The 25,056-nt window shown below is 49.1% G+C and overlaps 10 protein-coding genes across 10 annotated transcripts; 5 read left to right on the top strand and 5 right to left on the bottom strand.

The window, feature by feature from the left end:
• Nucleotides 1-362: 362 nt before the first annotated feature.
• RHO25_007541 (uncharacterized protein) lies at nt 363-2,870 on the top strand (the record flags this gene model as incomplete). The annotated part of the gene is made up of 1 exon (XM_023599724.2): nt 363-2,870. One exon carries the CDS (start codon nt 363-365, stop codon nt 2,868-2,870), a length of 2,508 nt encoding a protein of 835 aa, XP_023449618.1.
• Nucleotides 2,871-3,882: 1,012 nt separating this feature from the next.
• On the top strand, nt 3,883-6,681 carry RHO25_007540 (uncharacterized protein; the record flags this gene model as incomplete). Its single annotated transcript, XM_023599723.1, has 6 exons — nt 3,883-3,946; nt 4,000-4,476; nt 4,537-4,644; nt 4,707-4,956; nt 5,011-5,468; nt 5,522-6,681. The coding sequence occupies 6 exons, from the start codon at nt 3,883-3,885 to the stop codon at nt 6,679-6,681; spliced, it is 2,517 nt and encodes an 838-aa protein (XP_023449613.1).
• A 27-nt stretch (nt 6,682-6,708) lies between these two features.
• RHO25_007539 (uncharacterized protein) lies at nt 6,709-7,611 on the bottom strand (the record flags this gene model as incomplete). Its single annotated transcript, XM_023599722.2, has 2 exons — nt 6,709-7,238; nt 7,290-7,611. The coding sequence occupies 2 exons, from the start codon at nt 7,609-7,611 to the stop codon at nt 6,709-6,711; spliced, it is 852 nt and encodes a 283-aa protein (XP_023449612.1).
• Nucleotides 7,612-7,812: 201 nt separating this feature from the next.
• Nucleotides 7,813-9,601, bottom strand: RHO25_007538 (uncharacterized protein; the record flags this gene model as incomplete). The annotated part of the gene is made up of 2 exons (XM_023599721.2): nt 7,813-7,929; nt 7,997-9,601. 2 exons carry the CDS (start codon nt 9,599-9,601, stop codon nt 7,813-7,815), a joined length of 1,722 nt encoding a protein of 573 aa, XP_023449615.1.
• A 337-nt stretch (nt 9,602-9,938) lies between these two features.
• RHO25_007537 (uncharacterized protein) lies at nt 9,939-11,107 on the top strand (the record flags this gene model as incomplete). The annotated part of the gene is made up of 2 exons (XM_023599720.2): nt 9,939-10,011; nt 10,074-11,107. 2 exons carry the CDS (start codon nt 9,939-9,941, stop codon nt 11,105-11,107), a joined length of 1,107 nt encoding a protein of 368 aa, XP_023449614.2.
• Nucleotides 11,108-11,209: 102 nt separating this feature from the next.
• On the bottom strand, nt 11,210-12,689 carry RHO25_007536 (uncharacterized protein; the record flags this gene model as incomplete). Its single annotated transcript, XM_023599719.2, has 2 exons — nt 11,210-12,581; nt 12,658-12,689. The coding sequence occupies 2 exons, from the start codon at nt 12,687-12,689 to the stop codon at nt 11,210-11,212; spliced, it is 1,404 nt and encodes a 467-aa protein (XP_023448845.2).
• Nucleotides 12,690-13,212: 523 nt separating this feature from the next.
• RHO25_007535 (uncharacterized protein) lies at nt 13,213-14,025 on the bottom strand (the record flags this gene model as incomplete). The annotated part of the gene is made up of 1 exon (XM_023599718.1): nt 13,213-14,025. The coding sequence occupies one exon, from the start codon at nt 14,023-14,025 to the stop codon at nt 13,213-13,215; it is 813 nt and encodes a 270-aa protein (XP_023448846.1).
• A 1,161-nt stretch (nt 14,026-15,186) lies between these two features.
• RHO25_007534 (uncharacterized protein) lies at nt 15,187-17,414 on the top strand (the record flags this gene model as incomplete). Its single annotated transcript, XM_023599717.1, has 2 exons — nt 15,187-16,148; nt 16,199-17,414. The coding sequence occupies 2 exons, from the start codon at nt 15,187-15,189 to the stop codon at nt 17,412-17,414; spliced, it is 2,178 nt and encodes a 725-aa protein (XP_023448837.1).
• Nucleotides 17,415-18,417: 1,003 nt separating this feature from the next.
• RHO25_007533 (uncharacterized protein) lies at nt 18,418-19,716 on the bottom strand (the record flags this gene model as incomplete). Its single annotated transcript, XM_023599716.1, has 1 exon — nt 18,418-19,716. The coding sequence occupies one exon, from the start codon at nt 19,714-19,716 to the stop codon at nt 18,418-18,420; it is 1,299 nt and encodes a 432-aa protein (XP_023448838.1).
• A 513-nt stretch (nt 19,717-20,229) lies between these two features.
• On the top strand, nt 20,230-20,989 carry RHO25_007532 (uncharacterized protein; the record flags this gene model as incomplete). Its single annotated transcript, XM_065602954.1, has 3 exons — nt 20,230-20,531; nt 20,606-20,690; nt 20,756-20,989. The coding sequence occupies 3 exons, from the start codon at nt 20,230-20,232 to the stop codon at nt 20,987-20,989; spliced, it is 621 nt and encodes a 206-aa protein (XP_065459026.1).
• Nucleotides 20,990-25,056: the final 4,067 nt, after the last annotated feature.

The raw sequence follows: 25,056 nt of genomic DNA, 5'->3' as shown, positions 1-25,056 counted from the left end.
TTCACCGGTGAGATGAGATGGCGGAGCTTCACAATGTAGTCACCAGCAACAATGACAGTGCCAGATCGTCTTCTTTTTGGGAATGTAGGCGTGTTGGAAAGTAGACAGAATTGTGAAGATGCATCAGATAGATTGCTGTAGACTTCTTCCAGCAGCGGCGCCAAGACCTGCTTGCGGAAGCGACATCATTCGTACTCCGTGACAGCGCTCACGACGTGGCCGAGACACGTTCGCGACACCTTTCCGCCGCCCTGGACATGCCCGCCCTCTCCTCCTCCGAAACATAACGCCGCCACCACCGCTCATGCCCGCGCTTCCCCGCCGTCGACGCTGCCTACCGTTCGCCCTCGCCGACCTCGCTGATGCCACCGACGGCGGATGAGGGACTGCAATCGCCGCAGGAGTCGGATTCCGAGCAGCAATCGCAGTCACCCATCGCTGTCCACAAGAGACGTTTTGGCAAGTCGCCGCTATCGTCCATTTCATCGCTGCCCTATCGCCGTTCCAATGCCTCGCTGTCCAACCTCTTCACCTCGACCACCGCGCTGCCTACAGGCTCGCCGAGCCAGTCCGGTAGATCGACGCCGGTGACAGAGAGAGTAAATGGTTCCGTCTTTTCGCCCACTGGTTCGACAGTGCGATCGCCATCGCCAGCGCCGTCAGGTCAGATCGTCAGCAACGATGTTCGCGACTTGATTCTGCGAGCCTTTGCGCCGCATGTGTCCGTGCTCGCCTCGCAAGATACCGACGAGCTTGTAAGGCATAAAGGAATCGCTGGTGGACTTCTTGATCTCCTGCGGCCTTTCGGCGAGCAAATACAAGGCAAAGTCACCATCCGAGACAGCACGGGCATCAGCAAGCTTCATGACGACTTCTCCGTGCGCTTCGTTGGCGTCAGAGATGGGTTGGAGAACCCGCGGAACCCCGAGCGTAAGAGCACCGAATCTGCGACTAAACCACAAGGTCATAAACGAGGTGTATCGCTGCTTGAATACAAGCCTGCCCGATTGCGAACCGGAGGAGATGTGGGCCAGATAGAGGAACTGGTAGAGCGGCATCTGACCTTCTACGAGGAGAATTCGGGTCCGATCGAGGCCAGCTATATGACACTCAAAGATACGGCAGCGGTGCCTGATGCGCATGCGACATCCCCATTCTACACCTTGTACTTGCGTCGCCTGCTTTCCGGCTTACCGATGGTACCTTCTGAGACCTTTTCGCATCCAGTTGCGTCGGTGATTGCCATATCATCGCGGTCACCATCGCCCATTGAGGAGTTGCGGAACTTGTATGATTCTTCGAATAGTGGTGAGCACCGGCTACCACAGTGGGTTCACAATGAGTTTTTACGATACTATGTCTTGATACATGACGAGGACTACGACGACATTACGAAATCCATGGCATTGTATGATCAGATGAAGAGGCATTTTGGCCTGCACTGCCATCTTTTGCGACTGCGTAGTACGCAGTGTGTACCTTCGGACGATGACAGTGTGCGGCTACCCCCAGTCGAGTGGACCGCGGCTGGAGAAGAGCTTGCGGAAATTGTAAGACGAGAAACGAGCGAGGATGAGGAGGATCCGACGCCTTATATCTTCGAATCTGACGCAACTGCACTCCGGGCATTCGTCCGGGAGATGGTAACACAATCTATTATTCCCTCAATGGAGCGAGCATCAGCCACCTGGAACGATCAAGTGGCTTCTCGCAGACGAGGCATCAGCGGCAGATTCATGTCTATGTCAAAAAGGTTCACCGCTTTTGGCGGAGGTCGTAATTCCTCGACGCCTTTGCTTGGAGGCGCGAGCAGCAATTATGACAGCTTGCAGGGATTCTATCGACCCGAGGCTCCGGAGGCTGTGATGCGGAAGCTTGCAGACTACTCAATTATGCTGCGCGACTTCAAGCTTGCGCACTCCACGTACGAAATTCTTTGCCAGGACTTCAAGAATGACAAAGCGTGGCGACATTACGCTGGCGTCAATGAAATGGCTGCCGTGAGTTTGCTATTGGCCACAAGTGTGAACCACAAAATCCGCATAGAAGGCATCGACCAGTATTTGGAGACCGCGTATTATTCGTATGTGACACGAGTCGGAGCACCCTACAATGCGTTGCGAACTCTTGTTCTTGGGATGGAACTTTTGAAGATGCGAAGTGGCAACGCGTTGGATGATGCAGCTCGCTGGGCGAATCGCATTCTGGACGATCGTCTTGTAGGGACCATCGGTCATGCTCTGCTGACCGAACGAATCGCAGCATGTTTGAACGATCGCAGGGCCGTTGGCGGCCTGCTGGGTATTGATAGGCGCCGCAAATCAGCTTTTTGGAACACCCTTGCGGCAGACGCCTGGCTGCGACTCGAGAAGTCATCCCAAGCTGATCGGTGTCTTACGGAGTCCCTCCGCTTATATGGCCTGGATCACAAGGAAAGCTCGATGGGTTTCGACAACATGACTGCATTCCTTCTATCACTTCAGGAAGCTGTCTCTGAAAATCGCGGGGGAGTGCACCACTTGGATGAGGATGACCTGGTCGACGATGCCGAGCCTATGCAGGAGGAAAGCGAACAGCTCGTCCAGCAGCCCACGTCTGCGGCCGCCGGGCATGGCCATAGAAAGAGCTTGAGCACAAGCGGACCGCCCATGGGCACTCTGGGACATGCTCATGCGCATAGAAGGAGTATAAGTACAGGGGCGCCTCCGCCAGTCGCTGCATCTTTTGATCCTCTTGGTGCAGTGCCCACTGTGTACGAACGCAGCGAACCCGGGCAACTGAACCCGCCTGGTATGGGTGACCTGCCTCCTCCGCCGTTAAGCCCCGTCCTTGAAAGGAGGGAGAAGCAGAGGTCCGACGGGTTTGAATGAGTTTACTTCTTGAGAGACGATGGACTTTTTGAAACTTAGCGTGGCGTGGGGCGTTGGCGGGGACTTTGAGCGCAGTGGCATAGCATATGATACACACGGATCCTCTTCGTCGACTTTTGTACACTGCTTCATTTTAGCATGCCTTTACCTCTCCGAGCCTGATGGCAGGTACCTTTGCCTTATTGCACGCGCCGTATTAGGTAAGCTTTCCTTTCCTCTCCTTCTCCTTGTGATGATTCAATCTGCTGGGGTCCGACTTTCGTAGCGCAGGTAAGAGCTATCTTGAGCCACGATTGTATCTGTTGCCGGCGACTTCGAGATGTGCGGCCCTCGATGATCCCTCAACGACCTCAGCTAAATCACCCATATTCAAGAAAGGAAGCGCCCGAAACAGCATGCTGGCAGACTCAGAAGCATCCATCGCTAAAGCAACACGCCTGAAGACTTTCAGCACAGCATGGCATTTCGGCAACAAGCAGACAGCACATGGCAGACAGGTGCTCTGCACGTTGCTTGGCAAAGTCCCTGTGATGGGCGGCCTCAAAGATCTGCATCACGACCTTTCCCAATCCGCTGCTGGAAGCGAATGCGAGACGAGAGTTCAGCCACCAGGCCGCAGCTCGTCAAGCATACTGGTTATGCTTTCTTGCTATGCTGTGCAACGTGAAGTTATTGGCCGCAACTTCCAACCTGGAATCCTGCAAGGCATGCTTCAATATTGTAGCGTTGGCATAGCCACTTGCAGAATGGCTCCTGTATGGAAGGATTCTCCGCCCAGACGTCCACCACAGAGCCTATTCAACGAACATTCGTGATCGACACAAGCTGTTTGAGTACACATTCCCCATTGGGCACGCATAGTCTATCACTTGCGCTGATCAGGGACTTTTTGCATAACCGACAGAGCGCGTCTCGCGTGCTGGTGTGCTTGAAATACTACTGCGAGATGCCCACTCGTAGGATACGAGGACTTTTTGCGCTGTCCCGTCGGTCGGGCAGCAGGTGAGCAAATATGATCACAGATCACATTACTGTCGCGCAGGCGGCGGCAGTACTCAACGTTGCCATCGTCCTTGGTGAGTTCGAAACACAAGCGAGAGGTCCTGCGCCAGATCTGACTTGATCGCAGTACAAGTCACATATCCTCTGCTTATCTCGTTGGTCGCTGTCGGAATCGTCAAGCGCAGGACAAATGTTGCAACATGGTCGGTCTTTGGACGTCTGATCAACCACTCGCACTGGCCATTCCTCTTACAGACCGATGCTGTGAATGGCAAGAAGGTGGACAAGCGCATTCAAGGCATTGCTATTACATCCACACTCACGACGCTCTTGCTCGCTGTCGCTGCAGTCGTCACGCCACTGGGGCTGCGCAGCCAACTACGTGCTGGCGAAGTTCAAGATATTCGTTTTGAATATGTCCGGGACACCAGTGCCCTAGGCATGGCTGCGCAATCCCGCGTTGGGTACAAACCAGACAGATTGTGCAACGATGGGATATTTTATGAGCCTTGTCCGGGCAACGATGATGGAGTGTATATGCTTCGTAACGCGTCTGGAAGAGGCTTGCTCACGAGCCCCGGGAGGGACGACGCTACTCTCACGAGTGAGTTGTCGGGTCAATTTGCCAACCAAGGATGATGACTGACTGAGGTGGTGTCTGTAGCGAACATTCCCGAAAACACGACACAAGTGTTCTCAAGCGCCGATAGTGATTTCGGAGGCACAGTTGCCAATATCTTTGACATCCAGTATCGATCTTTCATCAACTACAGTGGGTAGCAGCCAGATGTCAAGATGGATGGAGCCGTTGCTGATGATAAATCTCCGCCACAGACAATCAGACGGAGCCAGCGAGAATCAATCGGGCTGAGTGGGTTGATGCTGGTAAGCCTCGGACGCAGGGCAAGTTCCAATACTACCAGCAATTCCTGCTGGAGAACAAGACTCGTGCTGTGGAAGGTTTGATAGTGTCTACCCAAGTGAACCAGACTGGCATCGGCTTTCGCAACCACACTCTGCCTCCGACATCAGAATACGGGTACTCCTGGTCAGAGCACATTCTTTGGCTAGAACCAGAGACGGCGTGAGTAGCGGGCATTGCGACGTGCCATGCTAACGCTGACGACTATTTGCACAGATGCACAAATCTCAATTTGACTTACGAGTACACCATTCCAGCGCCAGGGTTCCAACTCGATAACAATATCAACCAAGCCATCGTAGACCGCGGAGGATTTGTGGACTCACCATCCACGTTCGAAACTCCGGAGCTCAGTAATACACAAGCAGATCCCAAATTTCTCGAGCGCTCCTATGTGGCAGCAGTTGCCACCAACATCTTCTTGGGCAGATACATGAATGTCACCAAGAGTACTGCAGAAATGGGGAAGCGATATCTAATGGAGGATTACATGGACAACGGGACTTTCAGCTCTTCCTTGCAGAACAATCCTGAACCAAACCACATTGTTCTATCGGCCTTTGGCAAGTACGACTATGCGACTAATCGCTCACGTCCTAATTTGCCGGGCCCGTTGAGAATTCTGGGGACATCCAATTTCTCTGAAAATGTCGCTCCTGACATTGTTCTGATTGGTATGGGTTCCAATGGCAGCAAGTCGTACGCCAGTCCACTGACCATATTCTAGCTGATCTCATCAACGGCTTCAACTCTAGCTATGCCACGAACATCACACGAATTGGCGCAAAAGGAGGCCTCGTACTCGGCACTGGCACGCAAATAGACGATCAGGGGAATCCAGTTCCTGGCAGCGACGCCCTCCAGCTCACTCCTGGCAGCATTTGGCAACAGCCGATCTACTCCTGCGTCTCGGGCGTGTCGGCATCGATCAAACTCGTCGATTTCCAGATCAACGGCACTGCCAATCTCGATAATCTCATCATCGAAAACGTTCGAGACGTCGAGTACGCCTCCGACAACGACCTGCCTACCTGGGCAATAGAGAACACCTACCGCAAAATCGCCGCTATGGACCCATACTGGGGCCTCATTTCCTCAGAAGCAGCAAACACAGCCAATGTCTCGACAGTCCGTCAATCGAAGTTCCGACTTCCTGCAAATGCTGCTTCAGCTTTCGGAGGTACTACACTTATCGAGGATGCTGTAGCAGGAAATCGAGCGCCCTTCGCAGCTCTGGCCGATATGTTTGGAGATTTTAACGATGTCATTCCCGGAGCGCAAGACTACACGGGAGCGAGCAACTACTTGCTATATCTGCAATGGCAACGACTTCTGGCGAACGGAGCAAACCCGGGCAAAATCGTGGATTTGATCTGGACGGACCTCATGGCCAATAACCTGGTCAGCGCGCGAAGCACGCTTTCCACGGCTGCCGACCAAGATCAAATGCAACGTCGTGACACTTCTTCCTCGACGGCATACGCTATGAGACCTGCTGCGCAGTACTCGATCGGAATCTCTTACGATTGGCGCTACGCTATCCCTGCTCTCATGTTTGGATGCGTGTACGCCGCACTATTCGTATGGTCGCTGATCATGTTCTTGACGAGGAACTTGAGTTTGGGAATTTTGAGACACATGCTTAACCAGACATCGGCGGGACGAGCGATTACGACTGAGCGGAGTCAGGCGAACAATGAGATCGATGTTGCGAGGACACCAGTTTGGGCGAGAATCAAAGGTGATGAGACTGTGAGAATCGGGAAGGACTCTCTGGGCGGAAGCTATAATGGGCAGCACGGAGGACAAGGATCGGGATCGCAGGAGTATTATCCCTTGGAGGCGAAGCCGGGGATGAATCATGAGGTTGAGAGGGCTTCGCAGTAGAGCTTTTGCTGAAATCGTAATTCGTACTCATGCCGCCGATATCAAATCATCTTGCAAAGCCGGATTTATGACCTGTGGCAATGTTACCGCAGCATCACCTTGAACAAACCAATCCTCCTCATCCATGAAATCCTCGTCGGGCTCGACGTTGAAATGCGCCACGCGTGCACCTTTTTCTCTTGCTTTTTCGATGTACGTTGCCGCAGGAAAGACACGACTTGAAGTACCGATGACAAGAAATAGATCCAGACGAGGAAGATCTTCCAGCCATTCGTCGACGCGGTCCAGGAGATCCAGTGGCAACTGCTCACCAAACCAGACGACTCCAGGTCGAAGGAAGTTTTGGTGACATTTCCCGCATGTTGGAAGGATAGCGGAGTACTCTTCGGAGGTTGTTCCATGTACTGCTTGGGCAGAGTTTAATGCCGGAGTCAAAGGTGAACTGCGATTATTCCAAATTTCGAATCCACACTCCGGATCAAAGCATTTCGCAGTAAACAGTGAGCCATGTATCGGCGCGAGCTTTGTACTATCATGACCCGCTCGTTGCGACAGATCTTGACATCTATGTATCAGCAATCATAACTAAATTCTTGGGCATGCCTCACCATCAATATTCTGCGTAACAGCAAGAAAGTCTTCCTTCTTCTCTGCTAATCTTGCCAGAGCAAAGTGTCCAGCATTAGGCTTAGCATTTGCAGCGTTCTGCCTCCTTTCTTCGTAGAACTGCCAGACTAGCAGTGGATCTCTGACGAAGGCGGGACGTGAAGCGACAGAAGTGATTTCGTGGCCGTGCCAGAGAGAACCATTTCCTCTGAATGTTGGGATGCCGGATGAGGCTGAGAGACCGGCACCAACGAGGGCGACGACGTACTCTGATTCCCGGAGATAATCTATGAGAGAGCTCAAATCTGTTGATATGGCTGACATGGTTTGACTGTGCTTCAGTAATGGCTTAGTAGTGCCTGCGAAGTGGAGTGTGAGCTCCAGCAGCATGCATGGCAAGGCTACGGATCCGTTGAGCTTACGTAAGGAACCTTACGAGGCTTGGGTTATTTGTTTGTTGTGAACTGACTCGAGCCTCCTCATATACGAACATTATCCTACATTGGGAACATGTCATCGGGTATGCTACAGTCTTGCTCCATTCCTCCTATCGGCAGAATTTGGAGGAGCACGTTTCACCAAGTCTTCACCCACAACTTTGCCCGTGAAAATGCAGCCACCAAGAAACGTGCCCTCCAATGCCTGTGAATGAATCAGTATTTCGACTTCGCTGAGATGATACAAGTAGTAAGAAGGAGACAGTACTTACCGAATATCCGTGAACACCACCACCACCGAATCCTGCAGCCTCTCCAGTTGCGTAGAGGCCTTCGAAGACTTTTCCATCTGACCGAAGGACCTGACCTTGCAAATTTGTCTCCAATCCTCCCAGACTCTTACGAGTCAGGATATTCAGCCTTACAGCGATCAGAGGCCCAGCAGATTTGTTGTTCAAGATCTTGTGCTGCGGAGCGATACGAAGACTATCGGCCATTGTCTTTCGAGCATTATTTATCATCATGATTTGGGCGTCCTTCGTATACTGATTGTCCAGCTGCATATCTCGGAGTTCAACCTGGCGTTTGATGTCCGCGTAATCTAGCACAGGGCCATTGCGTTCTTTCGCAAGCCTGTTCATTCCATCGACCAGAGATTCCAAGTCGTTTGCTACGACGAAGTCTTTGCCGTTCTTTTGAAAGGCTTGGACTTCTTTGGTACCTAAAGTGGTGAAGTATCTGTATGCTGTGCGCCAATAGCTTTTGCTGGTGATGTCCTCGTTCTGTTCCGAACCTGACAGAGCAAATTCACGAGCGATGATGGACCTATCCAGGATGAAGAAGGAATAGTCGTGTCCGGTACTGCAGATGTGTTTCAGAGTTGCGAGAGTGTCGCTTCCGGGAAAGAGCAAAGGAGGCATGCGCTTGCCGTTCGCGTCGAACCACAGCGAGGAAGGTCCGGGGATGATGCGAATGCCGTGAAGTGGCCAGATTGAGTTCCAGTTCTGGAGTCCCTCAGTATAATGCCACATCCGATCCATGTTGATCACGCTGGCTCCTTGGGTCCCTGCAATCTTGACCATCTTTCCATCCACATGAGCAGGAACACCCACGACAACACTCTCAGGCGCTTTCGGTCCCAGTCGATCCATCGGCCAATTCTTCTTCACTTCCTCAACATTCCCTCCAATCCCCCCAGTAGCAATAACCACAGCTCGTCCCCTGACTTCAAAGTCATCCACAACAATCCTCGAAGTCTCCGCTCCTCTCTCAACATGATCACAAGGCTCCAAAACCTTTCCCCTCACACCCTTCGCAACCCCATCCTCCACAATAATCTCCTCAACCATATTCCTATACCTAAACTCCACCAACCCCTTCTTCTTCGCCTTCAAAACCTCTTTCGCAAAAATCCTCACAACCTCCGGCCCCGTCCCCCAAGTCAAATGAAACCTCGGAACACTATTCCCATGCCCTTGCGAACTCCCCGCCCCCCTCTCCGCCCACCCCACAGCCAAAAAACTCAACCCCAGTTTCCTCACATAATCCTCCAACTCATCAGTCGCAAAATCCACAAAAGCCTTCGCCCATTGTTTCGGCCAGAAATCTTCTTTATCTTCACGATCGAAACCTGCGGTGTTTAACCAATCGGCGAGAGCCAATTCGCGGGAATCTTTGATGCCTTGTTTTCGCTGGGCTTTGGAGTTTACGCAGAAGAGACCTCCTAGGGACCAGAAGGCTTGGCCGCCGAGGTTTGCGCGGTGTTCTTGGTCGAGGATTATTATGCGTTTGTTGGCTTTTGTTAGTTCGTAGGCTGCGACGAGGCCGGAGAGGCCGGCGCCGATTATGAGGACGGGGTCTTCAGGAGGTTGAACCATTGCTGGAGAAGATGGAGTTGGAGTTGGAACATTGCAGTGTTGGATGGAGCTTTGAGGCTGTAAGATGTAAGCCTGGTTGTGCCGAGGGATAAACCCATGCGCTTTTGCCACGTGCGTTCGTATTTGGGGCTTTCCGTTTTGGGACAGTCTGGATGAAAGATGAAGCGGACTCTTTGTGTGTCGAGATCTTTGGGAAAGATCAACGCATGATTTAGGTTTCGTTCAGAGCGGTACGAGACTGTGGAGCACCTTACGACAACCGCGGCATCAATTACAACGCGTTGGCGATACAAGTAGGAAGCCACGCGACAATCATCAAGCTGTTCACTATGCCATCATGTCCAACGCGAAGCAAGCGCTGCTCGGGTTCTTCAACTATGTACGCCTTGGCCCAGACATTATACTCATAGGTATGAATGCGCGAACTCTTCATTTGCAGCTCAGTGCAAAATCTGATATCAGTTGGCGATAGTTCTACGAACTTTCTGGGGCTTCCTCTTCCGCTCTTCCGTCTACAGGAAGCACAACTGGGGCTGGCGTCGAACCCTGGGATTCAACCTCTACCAAAATTTGATCCGAGCCGGAGCCTCGAATCCCGTAATTCGAAGCAAAAAAACATCGGGAGCAATAATTAGAAAGGCATGCTTGAAGCATGACTGGCCGCATAATGCTCAGACTTTGTCCGACAAGAGCTGTCCCGATGCGTACCTGCACGAGATCGGCTCGTTCAAGAGCTCAAAAGATGGACCAGTAATGCTGTATTTCCATGGCGGTGGCTATACCATGCCCTTACACCCTAAGGCCCATCTCTTGTCCTGCCGAGACTATGCGACGGCTCTTGGTGCTTCAGCGCTGTTCGTGCTGGAATACTCTCTGTCGCCTGGCGCAAAGTATCCCACTCAGCTGCGGCAAGCAGTCCTTGCGCTCCGACATTTGCTAGAAGCGCGAAATCTCTCTCCATCGCAAATCGTCTTTGGCGGCGACTCTGCAGGCGGGCATCTCGCAGTCACACTGATGGCACACATCCTCCAACCCCATCCAGATATTCAGCCGATACCCGAAAACCTGACCAGTAAAGCGAAATTCAGAGGCATGTTCATGATCTCCCCATGGGCCGCGATGCAGACAGGCTCTGCCAGTTTCCGCGAGTACGACCAGATTGATGGGTTGAGCATTGCTCGAGTCCAGTATATCATAGATCTCTTCGATCCTGTCGAAGACGATGTTTGGGCCGACCCACTCACGGCAGGCGAGAAATTCTGGGCGCATCTACCAGTGGAAAGGGTGATCGTGACTGCCGGAAGTATTGAATGCCTGCGGGACGATGGTATCGAGCTGGGTAGAGCCTTGAAGGATGCTGAGCATGATGGGACGCAAGTTGAAGTCGTGGTTGCTGAAGGAGAAGTCCATGTGCACCTTGCTTTCGACTATGCCTTGGGATTGCCAATGTGCGAGTCGCGGAGAAGGTTGATTGATTGGTTTACTTCGTTGAAGAACCCAGCGTAGCATGAACGGACAACATGTATTTGATACCAAGTTCGTCATGTCGGCAAATTCTCGGTCATACAGTTGTATCCGTGACCATATCCTAGAGGCATGCATTTTTCTTCATTCTGGACTAAGCGGTATCTGATGTACAGTATGTTCTGGAGGGTTGGCAGTCGAGATGCAGAAGACGGTCAAGCTATCAGGCTCGCCAAGTCCAGTATGTTCAGGTCCAAGCTGGTGATGAATCACCATCTGTCCAGGTGTGACGTCTTCGAAGCGAATGATGGTGTTACACACGCGAAGTTGTGTCCTACCGTTCCAAACACCTTCTTGTACAGGATAGCGGCGGAAAGTCTCCAGAGCCTTGCGCCGGACTACCGGGTCGCGGCATTCAATTGCCACACTCCGGATGCCTGGTAGCAATCCAACGCCAAAGAGGAAGGGTGGCACAACATCGCCGATGCTGCGGCATAGTTGCTGTAATGAAGCGTCAATGAGTTCGAGAGCCTCAGCATACAGTCTATTGGCACGAATGTCCTGCTTCACCGACCGCCGGCTATGTTGCAGTTCGAGCTGCAAAAGAATCTTCCGAGCTCGAAGTATTTTCAAGCGGCGGCCTTCAGGCGCTGCCTCTGACCTGCTTGCTTGGAGTTGTTCCAGTCGATCGAGGGCTTCGGCAAAACGAGTGTGTAATTTCGTAATGGTTGAAATGTTTTCGAATGCTGACTTTGCCTCGCTTTGGAAATGAGGTAGTTCTTGTTCGCGACGTACTGGGACGAGCTCTATGATTATGTTGTAGAACTCTGATATAACGTTCTCGACTTCCTCATGGTCCGTGGGAAGCTGGTCTGTCCCCAGCAGCAATTTTTGAATGGCAGTTGAGGCGGGCGCGATGGGTTCGTGAAGAATGACATTGACTCCGTATGCTCGAAGTAGACGTGCCACCTCAAGTAAGTCGAAGGAAGTTGTGTACAAACGGTTTCTGCACACGAATCGGATCCCACAATTCAAGTGGACAAGTGCTCCAGATCCTGATTCGCGTGCAGTCTCTAAAACGATCATGAGAAGACAAGCCAGAGAGGGGATTGTGGCGTTGTCATCTGACCAGCCGTCAAGCGAGCGACGGACAGACAGTATTGCCTTGGCGTAAAGAGCAGTCGGAAGTCGTGCAATCGAGCCCGGGGCGTGCTCACTGAGCCGTCGATCGCAAAGAGCGCGGTGCTGCTCACCAATCGCAGCTGCAATGTGGCGAAATGTCTCAGTAGACTGCACAAGCGCGGCGACAGTCTGATTCCAAAGCGGCGTTGGCCGGCATGTATTCAGAAATGGCAGTGTGCGTGTGAAGAAATACTCGAGAGCGAGCTGATCGCTTCCACAGAGAGCAGTGCGAGATGGCTGTGGACTCGCAGGGAGCGGCGGACTTGCGAGTAGCGGAGGACTCGCAGACAGCGTTGGACTTTGCTGAGAAATCTTGGGGTCAAAGTGCTGGAATCTGCGGAAGGTTGGCCATCGACGAGGCTTCACTGCTGATGGCACTTCTCGAATGCATTCGCGCTTGGCGTTTTTACAGCGGAGGCATGTAGGAAAACTCTCGTCGCATTTGCGGTGGCTTTGCCTGTTCGTTCGGAGTTAGTACATGTATCAGCGGCAAGGTAGCCTGCCATTCTGGGTGATAGATCCTCGGGATATGACTTGCTTGCATGCTACACAGCCACGGCGGGACTTTTTATGGCTCGACCGGCGCATCTTTTCTTGAACATCATGGAGATTGTTAGGCATAAAAGTTGGTTCGGTGTCGTTCTGCAGCCCTCCGCCTTCCTCAAACGCGGGATTGAGGCCCGTATTGTGGCTATTTGTGTCATGCAGTCGAGTGTCGTATGCGACTGATGCTGTATCTGGACGCAGGCGCTTGCCATTCGACAGAGACGAGAACGATGATATCGCAAGGAAGTCGCCGGGTGGCTGTCTCTAGAAATGTTTCTCCATCGACTGCCTCATCTTTGGTAGATAGACCCTGCATGTGGCTGGCGTCTGCGGAGGTGGAGGTGGGGGCAGATCTATGAGAAGAGCGCACTAGTCGTTTTTAGGAAGGCCTCGAATACGCATCGGGTCCGAGCTCAGAGCTATAAAGCCTCGAGGAGTCTGTGATGGACTTCTCGCGCCGATTGCCCCCGGAAAAGCCAACAGTCGCGGATAACATCCGCAAAGTCCATTCCGACGAGATCGGGAAATTGACGAAGACCGTAAAGCCGACCGACGCGACGGGTTTCGAGGTCATCGTATGGAGGCCTCCCTGTCAGGATCTCAAATATGCAAGAGCCTAATGCGAACAAGTCATCTGCTGCCTCGATACGTCCAGTCCTCCATTCTCTTGGAGGATAAAATCTTGCACTTCCGCCTCCGTTGGTGCGCCCACCGTCTAGCGAACTGCATCCAAAGTCTGCCACTTTCAGTTCCAGGTCGTGATCGAGAAGCAGATTTTTTGTACTGAAATCACAGTGCACAATATTGGCAGAATGGAGTAGCTCCAACCCTTCAGCCAGGGCAGCTATCCACCGAAAGCGCTGTTTCTTGGAGATTGACTCGTGGTGGTCTCGCAAATACGACCTGAGTGTGCCATTGGGCATGTATTCCATGGTGATGGTATGAGCATGCTGATCATGCGAGAGGAACTTGACAAATCTCGGATGATGGCCGAAAAGTTCGAACAGTCTACGATAAGCGTGAGCTTCCTGGGCCATTTCCTCTTCGCATTCTTCTTGCTCTGGCCACGAGTACTTGATCACGGTTCCATCGTCTTGCAGACAGACCAGGCCTGTGACGCCCCCGTCTATGATCTCTCCTTCCGCGGATATGGTGGGAATATTAGGGAAGTTCTTGTGCTCTGCGGGTAGTCCTTGGGTGCCGGGGTTGGCTGTGAGACTGCTTTCTGACATGCCACCTATTAGACCTGTCTGCGATGGCGGAACAACTTTCTCCGTGGACGCAGAGCTCGTCTGAAGTGGCAGATCCAAGTGTGCCAGACGCGACAGTTTTAGTTGATCAGTGTTGAGTAGACATCAATTGGATCGAGAGTCATACGAGGGGCTCGTTTGGTGATTGCTGGTGGCTTTCAGCGTTACAGGAGACAAGAACCTCCGCTGCTCTGAGTGAAGTGTGATTCAACAGCTAACCCGCTTCGATGGATGAGCCAATCTCTCCACATTGAATGTAGGGTAGGTCAACTTGCAATGAAAGATGGCCCCGAAATTGGCGATGGAATGGAATGCTGAGTTCCGTCGGCACAGCACTTGGCACGCTGCGGCCCCTGTGCAGGGCATATTGTGGTACAAGCCATTTGGAGCTGAATCGGCGCAGGTGCAGTCCGTGTGCAACCAGATTGATTGTGTGACGTGAAGCCAGGCACGCGTCTCAACAACTTCCGTGAAACATTTCGCGGCAGTTTTGAGAACGAGGCGCACTTTCCGGCACGACGCCGGCCCGAGCCTGCCGAGCCCGCACGCCTCCACCTTCACCTTCCACATCCACTGCACTCCTGTCGAATCTGTCCCAAACACTGTCAACAACTCTCGAGTCTTCTGTTCTTACACGAGACGCTCATACGAAACACTCATCATGGTGGTCGACTTCATCTCGTATCTGGCTGATACATACGCTGGACAGCAACACGAATGCGACGATGCCAAGTGCTGAGTTGTCAGAGGACTTGAGTGGCTTGCTGGGCGTGGCTGCAGCTTCGATTCCATACTGGAGGGAATGGTGTAGTCAGCATGGTTCCAGACGTTTGCTCAAACTCTGTGGCCTTCTACGAGTGGGGTGAGGTCGGCGAGGCTTTTTTCCTATTGCACGGGGCCGAAAACAGCTGTCTGCCACTGTATCGAGCTGCACACAGAGCCTGGCATGAAAGCGAATGCGAGAAGAGGCCGCCGCCACAGCATTGGCATGACTGTCCAGCTGTGAAATGCACGATATGTACGGTCAGCTGCGCTAAATCGAGGCATCCCCAGAACTCATCTTTTTGAGCCAGCCTGTACACGTCTTCAGACTCTCTGCCCATTGAGACGCGACAATCGTCAGCTGTCCAAGCTGACGTGAACATGGCTAGCTATGTCAGCGGCAATACGACTGGAGAGTACCCGATCTACCTGAACAGACCATGGATGAACCATTCGAAAAACACGTTGTCAGCTTGGACCATCACTGTCACGGCAGAACGCGGTGCCATCCTCATCGCAGTGCTTGCACTCCTGGTAAGGGTGGCGGGCGAGTCGCTGTGGACTATCATAGCATGTGCTTTGCATCAGTATCGCGCTCGGAGCGGGCCCGAAACGGCCGTCTTTCGCCAGTTACAAGTCATCCTTCGAAATGCTGGCAGTTCCGTTGCAAGCGTGCTTGAGATCGTCAATACGGGCTGGGCATCTCGAAAGAATTCCCCACAGGCATTCTCGAAAGCAGTAGTGCTCGCGCTGTTTCCGCTCTCCGTTGTTCTCTCGTTCACTGCGGCCGGTATCCTGGTTGCGAAGGTTGCCGTGCCAGCATACCAGAGCAATCAAGTGCTGCTCAAACCAACTGCCTGCGGCCTGACCGCTTACACCGCACCCGGCACCTTCTTCCGTCACCAAAGCAAACCTTCAGATGATATCCGCCAAAGTCGAGCATACGTCGATCGGTGCTTTGGCAGACCCAATGGGACCTCGGGCTGCTCGCAACTCCCAATACAGCAGCTGCCGTACGAAGCTGACACATCCGCGAGCTGCCCATTCGCCGGACTGTGCACCCTAGGTGACAACGGTGCAATGCGCATGGACACGGGACTGCTGGACTCGCACGTCCACCTGGGGGTCAATGCGAAGGAGGAAGACCGCGTTGGGTTTCAAATCGTGTCGACTTGCTCTGTTCTTGCAGATTTTGATTTTCAGGAACTTGTTCGAAATCCATACGACGAATTGCCCGCCATTCAAGCTGTCATACGCGCAAATTTGGGCAGTGTGGGATCGCAGAACTTCACTTGGGAATACAATATCGTGCAGGCTACGCAGTCCATTGCGTACACGATACAGTAGGTTGAGCAACGTCTTGCTCCAATCACCTCTGCTGACGCATTTGTAGTCCTTTCTGGCACAATGCCGGCAGTAAAATCACCTGGCAACCAATCGATGAGCTCAAATTCGATGATGCAGATACTACAGTTGCGTTTCTCGCCGCCAACAAGGTCTTATACACCGAGCCCGTCTTCGATCCCATGTTTTCAGCCAATGGTACATACCCAATCAAGGGCACATTGGACAATCAAACCTACTTGGAGCCAGATCACTACTTCACGACTGTCGCTTGTACAGATCAGCTCCGACTTTGCAACTCAGCAACCGGCAAATGCTCCCCACTGGACGGCATGACCACGATTCGCTTCGACCCGCTCGAGCTAAATGATAAGCAGATTGCAACTGTAGAAAGGATCATCTACGCTCGTTGGGCCTCGCATATCTACACAGTCATCTACCCGCAAGGTCCGTCGGCAGTCTCCGCATACGATCAGATATACGAGAGATACTCCGGCCCTCTACCCGACAATCAGTGGCAGAAAGAAGTCGAAGGATGGTATCAGACCGCGCTCGCAAACTTGCAATTCCGAATCGCAGAAATGCCAAATCATAAATGGGGCGAGATGGACAAGGATTCGCCTTTCTACACACCAGTCGGGTCGCTCAACTACACTGGCGCCCAAGCAATGAAAGATCTATGTCACCAACAACTCATGCGAAGTACGGCGCAATACCAGTCGTTCTCGATGGCAGGCCTGCTCATCGTCATTATCGTCAGCTGCATCATCATACTTACATCCTGGGTCATCGACACGTGCGTCGGCATTCAGAAGAATCGTCGACCCGGTGGTGACAAGAGACACAAACGTCTCGCATGGATCGCGGACGGCAAGCTTCAGCTCCTTCGTATGGCTCTGCACAATGGTGGTCACGCAGAGTGGTCAAATGAGGATAAGGTGACGCCAATTGGGTCTCCCGCTGATCAGAAGAATATTGCACCCGTTGTGGAACGTGTTGATGCTTCTGGCGAGACACGTATTCACTATGATGCTGATACTTATGGCCATGGGGCTGTTCGGTATACTGCGTACTCGCCACCCAAAGTCGAGCAAGACGAGGCTGCCTACAGGAGAGGGCAAGCAGGCATGGAAGAGACAGCACGACTGGAAACGATGCACGATACTCAGTACTATCGTAATCAGTCTGCAACAGGAGGCCATGAAGGGCTGGTAGAGAGTGCTGCTCCGTTGTTACCGCCACGAAAGCCAGTACCACGGATGTGAGCAGAGATCGTTTACGTGTTGAGATTGGATCATGTTCGGCAATTGTGAAAGCAATCATATCCTGGCGGAATGAAGGTGACGTAAAATACCTGTTCCTTCGCGTTACATTGAAGCTGTGCGGCTGGCACCTTACCTTCCTTGTCGATGTTCCTCTGAGATCCTCTCAGCTCTAGAAAGGAACGCCGCTAAAATGACTCTGCAGCTGCGTGCTCACATCCCTTTCCATCACGCTTGCACCGAGTAGTGAGGCGCAGGAGCATGAAAGTTTCGCACTGAATTAAGCATGCCGTCAACAGTAGGCGCCAAGGAAAGGTGACTGGAAATACAAATATTGCAACAGTTTGTATATCCTACACAGCTCAGCATCCACATCGACCCATCAAACCACGAGTCCCCCTTTTTTCCTGCCCACTGAAATCTCTCCCACCAAAAGAGTCCAATATGCAGTTCCTTCACTTCATCCTGAACACTTTACTCTTGGCTATCACAGTCCACGCCCAACAGCAACCTTGCTATAATCAGTAAGTCTATCTGGCTCATCTCACGTTTTTATCTCCCATTCATGGCACTAATTGATACTTTCTCGCAGTGCGGATCCGGACAATGGAATTGAAAATTGTATGCCATAAGACTGCTTTTTCTTCGTGCAAGTTTGCTAATGTTATATGAAGACTGCCAATGTGCAGATAATCTCTGCTATTATGATAGCGGAAGCTCGGGTTGTAACCCGCCGGGAAATATGCAGATTACTTGTCCGGAGGGGAGGAGGAGGGGGAGTGTGAAGGTGTTTTAGATGGAGGATGATGGGGTTGCTGGGCGGGGTGGAGGGGTATGGGTAATCGAGGTTGATTGATCATTGGGCTGTGCTCAAGAGTCCTGTGTAGCTCTTTTGGAAGGCTTCGTATTGGGAATACTAGTTGTTCCACGAGCAAATGATTCCAGAAGCTTAGCTTTGCGATTGAGGTCTGTTGAAGATGATTCGTTGAAGGAACAAACAATTCGATCATACTGTCCAGAACCTGATGGCTCCATCTCCATCCAGAACGATTATCTGTCGCCGTCTTGACGACCAGATCGGTCTACTTCTTTTCGTCCCACGAACAAACTCGTTCTCATCCTCACCAGGCTGAAATCGCCATTTTCGATTACTCGAGAAATCATAGACTTCCACTCCTCCCTCCATTCCCGTCGTGAACATAATCTTCTTTCCCTCGTCAACAATTTGTACTCCATCAACTTCATTCAACGGAGAAGGCCTGATACCAGGATACTCTAATTCCCAATTCTGCAAGATAGCTCTCGAGGCATAATCGAAAATTTGTAAATGGCCGCCTTGAGCGCCATAGGCTAGGAGATTACTTTCTGGTGACCAGGCTAGACCTCGAGTTAGGAAGTGGAAGTCGATTGCGTGGAGTTGTTGTAGGTTCATGTCGAAAATTCGTATGGAGGGGTGAGTGCCGGAATGGGCGCAGGCGATTTTGGTACCGTCGGGGGAGAATTTTGCGTTGTGGATTTGTCCACCGAGAGCGGGAGTTGAGGATTTTAGGAGACCGGATTGTGTGTCGAACAGACTGAGAGTTTGATCAAGCGAGGCGATGCCGATGAGAGATCCGGAGGGGTTGAGGCTTAGCCATAGTGTTTCTTTGGATGGTTTCGGGAGTTGGCAGATCCGAGAGCGTTCGCTTAAGTCCCATGATTCGATGCAGTTGTTTTTTGGGTCGTTTGATGAGTCTCGTGATAGAACGAGGAATCGATTGCTGGGGCCGTTGATCATGTTGAGGCTTCGACTGGGCCATTTGAAGCAATTTATATTCAGCTGTGGTATTGCCTCGGCTTTCCACTCTTGCGTATCCAAGTTGTAAACCTGGAGGACTGCCTCTTTCAATGCAGAACCCAGAACGCGAGGAGTAGTGTAGCAGACGACAATTTGATATCTGTGATCGTCGAGTTGGTTTCGATTCCATTCAATGTGCACCGCAACCCAGTCTTCGGGCGATGAAGGAATTGAAAGTCGGCGAATAGGTTCGCCATCGATCTCGTAGATTTCGAGTCCACTTTTGAGTCCTATGGCAATGCATTTGTCGTCTTGGCTTAGTGCAATGATACTCACTGCATCGTTGACTTCAATTGCCAGCTCCTCAGATCCCCAGTGCTGCGGAGAGCCTTGTGCCCATTCGGCAGGTTGACCATTGAGGGTGAAATTACTCTTTAGGTGATAGTCCCATCGCGTAGGTAATGGATCTGGCTCTACTTGAGGCATGGTTTCGTCGATGGTAGTAGCATTTGCGGAAGGCTCAGTCATTTTTGCAGTGTTGTCAGATTCCTGTAGCAAAGTTGAAGCTGCAACTGGACAGTATCCAGCACAAGATGCCGATGTAATTGCCCGTGGCTCGCTCTGTTGAAGCTATTACTCATCCTGTGACCGATAGGATGACAATGTAGCCTCAAAGTTTGAAGGATTGTTACATCGTCAATGAGCTTGCATTGTAGCGTGAGCAAGCTGCACAGTCAGAAGTGTATCCAAGCTGAGGTCAATCAGTGCCCGATTTAGTCAAACTTGGTCGAAGGAAGCCTGTACGGTCATTTTAGATCCACAGGTCAGGTCCGCATAGCCGCAGGAAGCCTTTACGACACAAGCACAGCTGGCAAATTTTCTCAGTGTGTGATGTGCTGTAGAGCTTGAGTTTTGTGAGTGTATGGCAACACGCTCTACTCTACCGAGTGCATGTAGTATATAGGGATGCAGCACGTCGGTGCGTTCAGAATAGGATTCCTCAGTACCTTTTAAGTCTCGCTCAAGAATTGTTCTCTTAAGATGCAGTACCTCACATCATTGCTGACCGTCCTCGGCCTAGCCACCGTCGCCCTTTGCGCCGACGTCGAGATCGATGCCCGTTTCTATACCAACGATAACACCGACGATGGCTGCGATAACTACGCAACAGGCTGCACCGATCTGGCCGAGAATTCCTGCTGCGGCGTCTCACAAAGTGGCACAAGACTGTACGACTCTGGTGACTTCTACAACACCGCCTCAGGAATGGGTGTGATGATTCAGGGAAAGTTCTTCTCCCGCCAAAACATTAATGACTGCGGTGTAGTCGTTTGCAATAACATGTAGGTTGAGTTGCTTGGAGGACTGCAAAATTCCATTGCTGTAATGCATCGACTGATGTATTGTTCTCCGCTAGCGATGCTGGAACCTGCTGCAACGAGCAGTTGTCGACCCTCAGTGGTGCATCTTATAGTCGGCCTTCGAAGAAGAGAGATGATGGGGTGCGTAATTCCAGACTGACCCAGTGAGACTCAAGTTGCGCTTGGACTGACGATCCGCACAATAGGATGTGCCCCAGAACACGACATGTGTGGCTCCCGATTCCCATATGTGGGTGGAAAGCGACAAGTCGTATTATATCAAGATCCAGAACGAACATAAGCATGCTGCAATCATGGCCATGCGAGAGCTAGGAGATTTTGCGAATCTCGGCCTCTTCATGAAGGCTAATGCCGATCAGATCAAGCCTGAAGGGTTGAACGATGGGCCGACTTTTGGTGGTCGCTTCAGACGTGTCTAGAGCGCTCGGGGAGAGGACATCGGCTTTCCTGATCGATTGACAGGTCTATTTTGCTTCGATGGAAGGATAGTAGCGAACACCAATGAGCGGTCAGTCTTGCATAGGCGCAATAGCGCATAATGTATTCAAAACGTCGTTCATTGAATGTCTTCTCAATGTTTGATCCACATACTCTTCTCGCCCGCTCCTCGTAGGGCTTCTTGAAAGTTCTTAAAGTCTCGTGCAATACTGGCAAGTCGAATCATTCTGTCCGTCTTAGGTGGAGCAGAGTCATCATTACACGATCCGTGCGCCCATTCGAAGAAGCAGTACAACCAACGTATTATCAGCCAGCCTGCGAAGTCCTATTGTACACCTCTACGCGGTCGCAGGTGGAAACAGATAGCTTCGGCTATGCTGGCAAAGTATAGGGCGGCTAGGCACCTATAGAGGTAGGAAGAAGGCGACAAAAAGTCTAGAATTTCGACCTAGGGAGATTAGAGAGCTCCTAAGAATACGAAGACGACGCTAGCGCGGTATAACTACTATAAGATTCTAATGCCCGACTACGGGACAGCCCTTCTAGGTAGTAAATACTGTTGAATATGGGGGTCCAACCTGTCTGGGTGCAGCGGAATAAGGCAAAGTGAAACCCCCTATAGTGAGTAGTTGGAGAGGCTTAGGTTGCTATCTACCGTAAGCCTACAAAGAAATACCCTCTGCCAAGAATTCCTGAAGCCTGAGGCACTACTTGCCTAAGGTCTAACTATTAGATAGAGAGACATAGTGTCTACTAAATCTTAAATCGTAACACTCCCTCTAATAGCTTGTCTCTTAATAGCTAGTACTCTTTCTTAGTCTTATTCTCTATTATAGTAAAGGCCCTTGCCTTACCTATATCTCTAAAAGCTAAGACTATACTTCTTATAGGTTCTAGATACTAATAGCTTAATAGTAAGTATCCCTTCTCTTAATATAGAGTATACTACCTAGCTTTAAATAACTCTAAGTTATTTGTTCTCTTTCTCTTTTATTATTATCTCTATATAGCCTTTATAGTATAAGCTAAATACTCTAATCCTCTCTCTAGTTTAGATTACCTAGGTATCTCTACTTCTTTCTCTTCTAGAATAGAAAGGATATTATTAGGTAATAAGTATAGTTAGGTATCTATAGTATCTCTAATAGATAACTAAGATTTAGGTAGGCTACTAAGTAGAACTTAGATTCTATTCTTAGATTTAACTACCTCTACTATTACTAGCTAGGTCTCTCTTATCTTCTTTCTAAGTAATAGTAGGTCTAACTATACTTATAATATACTCTATAAACTTATTATTTAAAAGGTAAAGTACTACTATACTAGTTTCCTTCCTAATACTTTATTATCCTTATACTTCTTCTTTAGCTCTTACTAGATAGCCTTTACTATCTCTTTCTCTAATACTATCTCTTTATCCTCTTTACTAATATAAAGCTAAATCTAGTAGATTACTTTATAGTTTGCCTTATTAGTTATTAGAGTAGATATTAAGATCTTAATAGTTAAGTATAAGTCTTCTCTTTTAAGGAATATAGCTATCTTTCTAAACTATTATTCTAAGTTTTCTTTAGAGAGTACTAGATATAGTCTCTTTACTAAAGTACTATTTATTTTATCTTATTTCTATCTTATCTTTTAAAGAGTTAACTTTAGGTATATATATTACTAAGTTCTTCTAACTATAGCTAAGAAATAAATTTGTTTTATATAGTAAACTAGGACCTATATATCTTAGTATTTAGTTCTTAGTATATATATAGGTAGAAATTCTTTTATACTAGATAGACTATCTAGTAGAGGATTAACTATACTAAGACTCCTCTCTTTTAGCTAGAGCTTATAGGACTCTATCTTCTAGATAGCTCTAGAGTAGGTATTATACTCTAGGCCTTATATATAGTATATATATTTATAGCTAAAGGAGTATACTTCTCTAGTACTCTCTAGTATAGAAACCTCCTAGTACTACTATATTTATAATAAAGGTAGGTTTATAACTCCTCTTAATCTTAGGTATATTAGGTTGTCTAATTAGGCCTCTAGAGCCTAATTATCTAATCCTTCTTTAGATTCTAGAAATAGTAAGAGGTTTAGTTAGTCTCTAAAGTATTATTAGCTAATAGTAGGTCTCTCTAGAACTTGCCTTATAACTATCCTAACTAAATATAACCTACCTAGTATAAACTAATCCTCTAGCCTTATAAGATCTTCCTTTAAATAGATAGTAAGTTCTATTTATATAGCTATCTTTAGAAGACTCTCTCTAATAGTCTAACTACTCTTCTAACTTTATTCTCTTCTACTTTCTAGTAGTAGAGAAATACTAGACTAACTCCTAGTATTATTAGACTATAACTTTTATTTACTAAGTATCTAGCCTAGGTACCTTATAGAGTTTATTCTCTATTTTTATATAGCTATATAGTATATTCTTCTACTTAGGACTAATATATATTAGATATTCTATCTACCTATATATACTATTCTTCCTACTATTTAGTTTATATCTATAAGACTACTCCTCTTACTTCTAACTCTTTTATAGCTTTAGATCCTACTATTGCTTTTAAGTCTCTTACTAGAGTACCTTAACTTCTATTAGGAGTACTTACTATTATATCCTCTAGCTTCTAGCTTTCTAGCTACGATATAAACCCGGGCTTATAACCTATTAAATATAGAGGTCTAACCTATCTAGATATAGCGGAATAAAGTAAAGTAAAACTTCCTATAGTAAGTAGTTAGAGAGGCTTAAGTTACTATCTACTATAAGCCTATAAAGAAATAATTTCTACTAAGAATTCCTAAAGCCTAAGGTACTACTTACCTAAGGTCTAACTATTAGATAGAGAGATATAGTATCTACTAAATCTTAAATCGTAATAAATACTACTATAGATCTAAAGGCTAGAGTAGTAACCTAGGCTCTAAATAGGCTAAAGAGGAGGAACTAAGTATACTTAAGAGAAGGCTTTAATAAGAAAGAGTAAGGATAATAGAAATAGAAGAAAGGAATAGTAGTACTTCTATAGATACTAGGATAATTAGCTACTAGAAGCCTTTTATTTAAAATAGAAGACTCTAAAGCAGACTAGTCTCTCTACTCTAGAGCTCTCTAGAAACTTTAAGTCTAAAAGTAGAGTATCTAATATAAGCTATCTAACTCTATACTATACTTAGAGCTACCTATAAAGATACCTACTATTCTAGATATTCTATAGAAACTAGAATTTCTCTAGATATAAGTTATATAACTAGATACTAAGGAAGGTTAAAATCTAAGTAGGATTTATATAGGGAGATACCTATTCTAGGAACTAGTAAGAAAGAGTTAGACAAAGGATTAATATAGATACTAGCGTAGAAACTAGGACTATATATATAGGCTTAAGTCCCTAAGCTAGTAGGTAAGAGAATCGGGCTCCTAAGCACTAATAATATAAGAAACAACTAAGGAGAACTACTATAAAGGATCCGAACTATTAAAATAACGCAAATTATCCTAAGGAGAACTAGAAACTACGGAAGCAGCAGGCTATATAGAGCTTACTATAAAATATAAAGACATAAGGAGGTTTTTCTGCCGGAGTGCTAGCACGAGGGCTTTTCCACCTACGAAAAATATAGAGCGTACTGCTTACTCTAGTTAAAAGAGGTAGACCGGCGTATAAGAATTATCTATCTATCTATTATTAGCCAGCTCCACTGCCACCTCGAGCGGTGTTGTGCCAATCGCGTCTGCGCAATTAGGATCGGCATGATTCTGTAGTAGCAACTCCATCATCGCCACATCTCGACATCGTGCAGCAACCAGCAGCGCTGGTGCCCCGAACCTATCGGTTGCGTCAATTCGAGCACCGTTCTCCAGTAAGGTTCTGACCACATCGATATGGCCTCGAGCGACAGCCTTGTGCAGTAGGGGATCCGGGCATGAATAGTTTGGAATTGCTTGCCACGGCAGGAAAGATGTATGTGTGCTGTTAGAGTCATAGCTGAAACAAAGTGGCTTGTGATAGCTTACTGTGTCGATAATGGAATCGGTTGA

This window comes from Cercospora beticola, chromosome 5 (genome assembly GCF_033473495.1).
Source record: "Cercospora beticola chromosome 5, complete sequence".
Taxonomy (NCBI): Eukaryota; Fungi; Ascomycota; class Dothideomycetes; order Mycosphaerellales; family Mycosphaerellaceae; genus Cercospora; species Cercospora beticola.
Note: the sequence above shows the minus strand (reverse complement) of the source record. Positions and strands in the feature narration are given on the sequence as shown.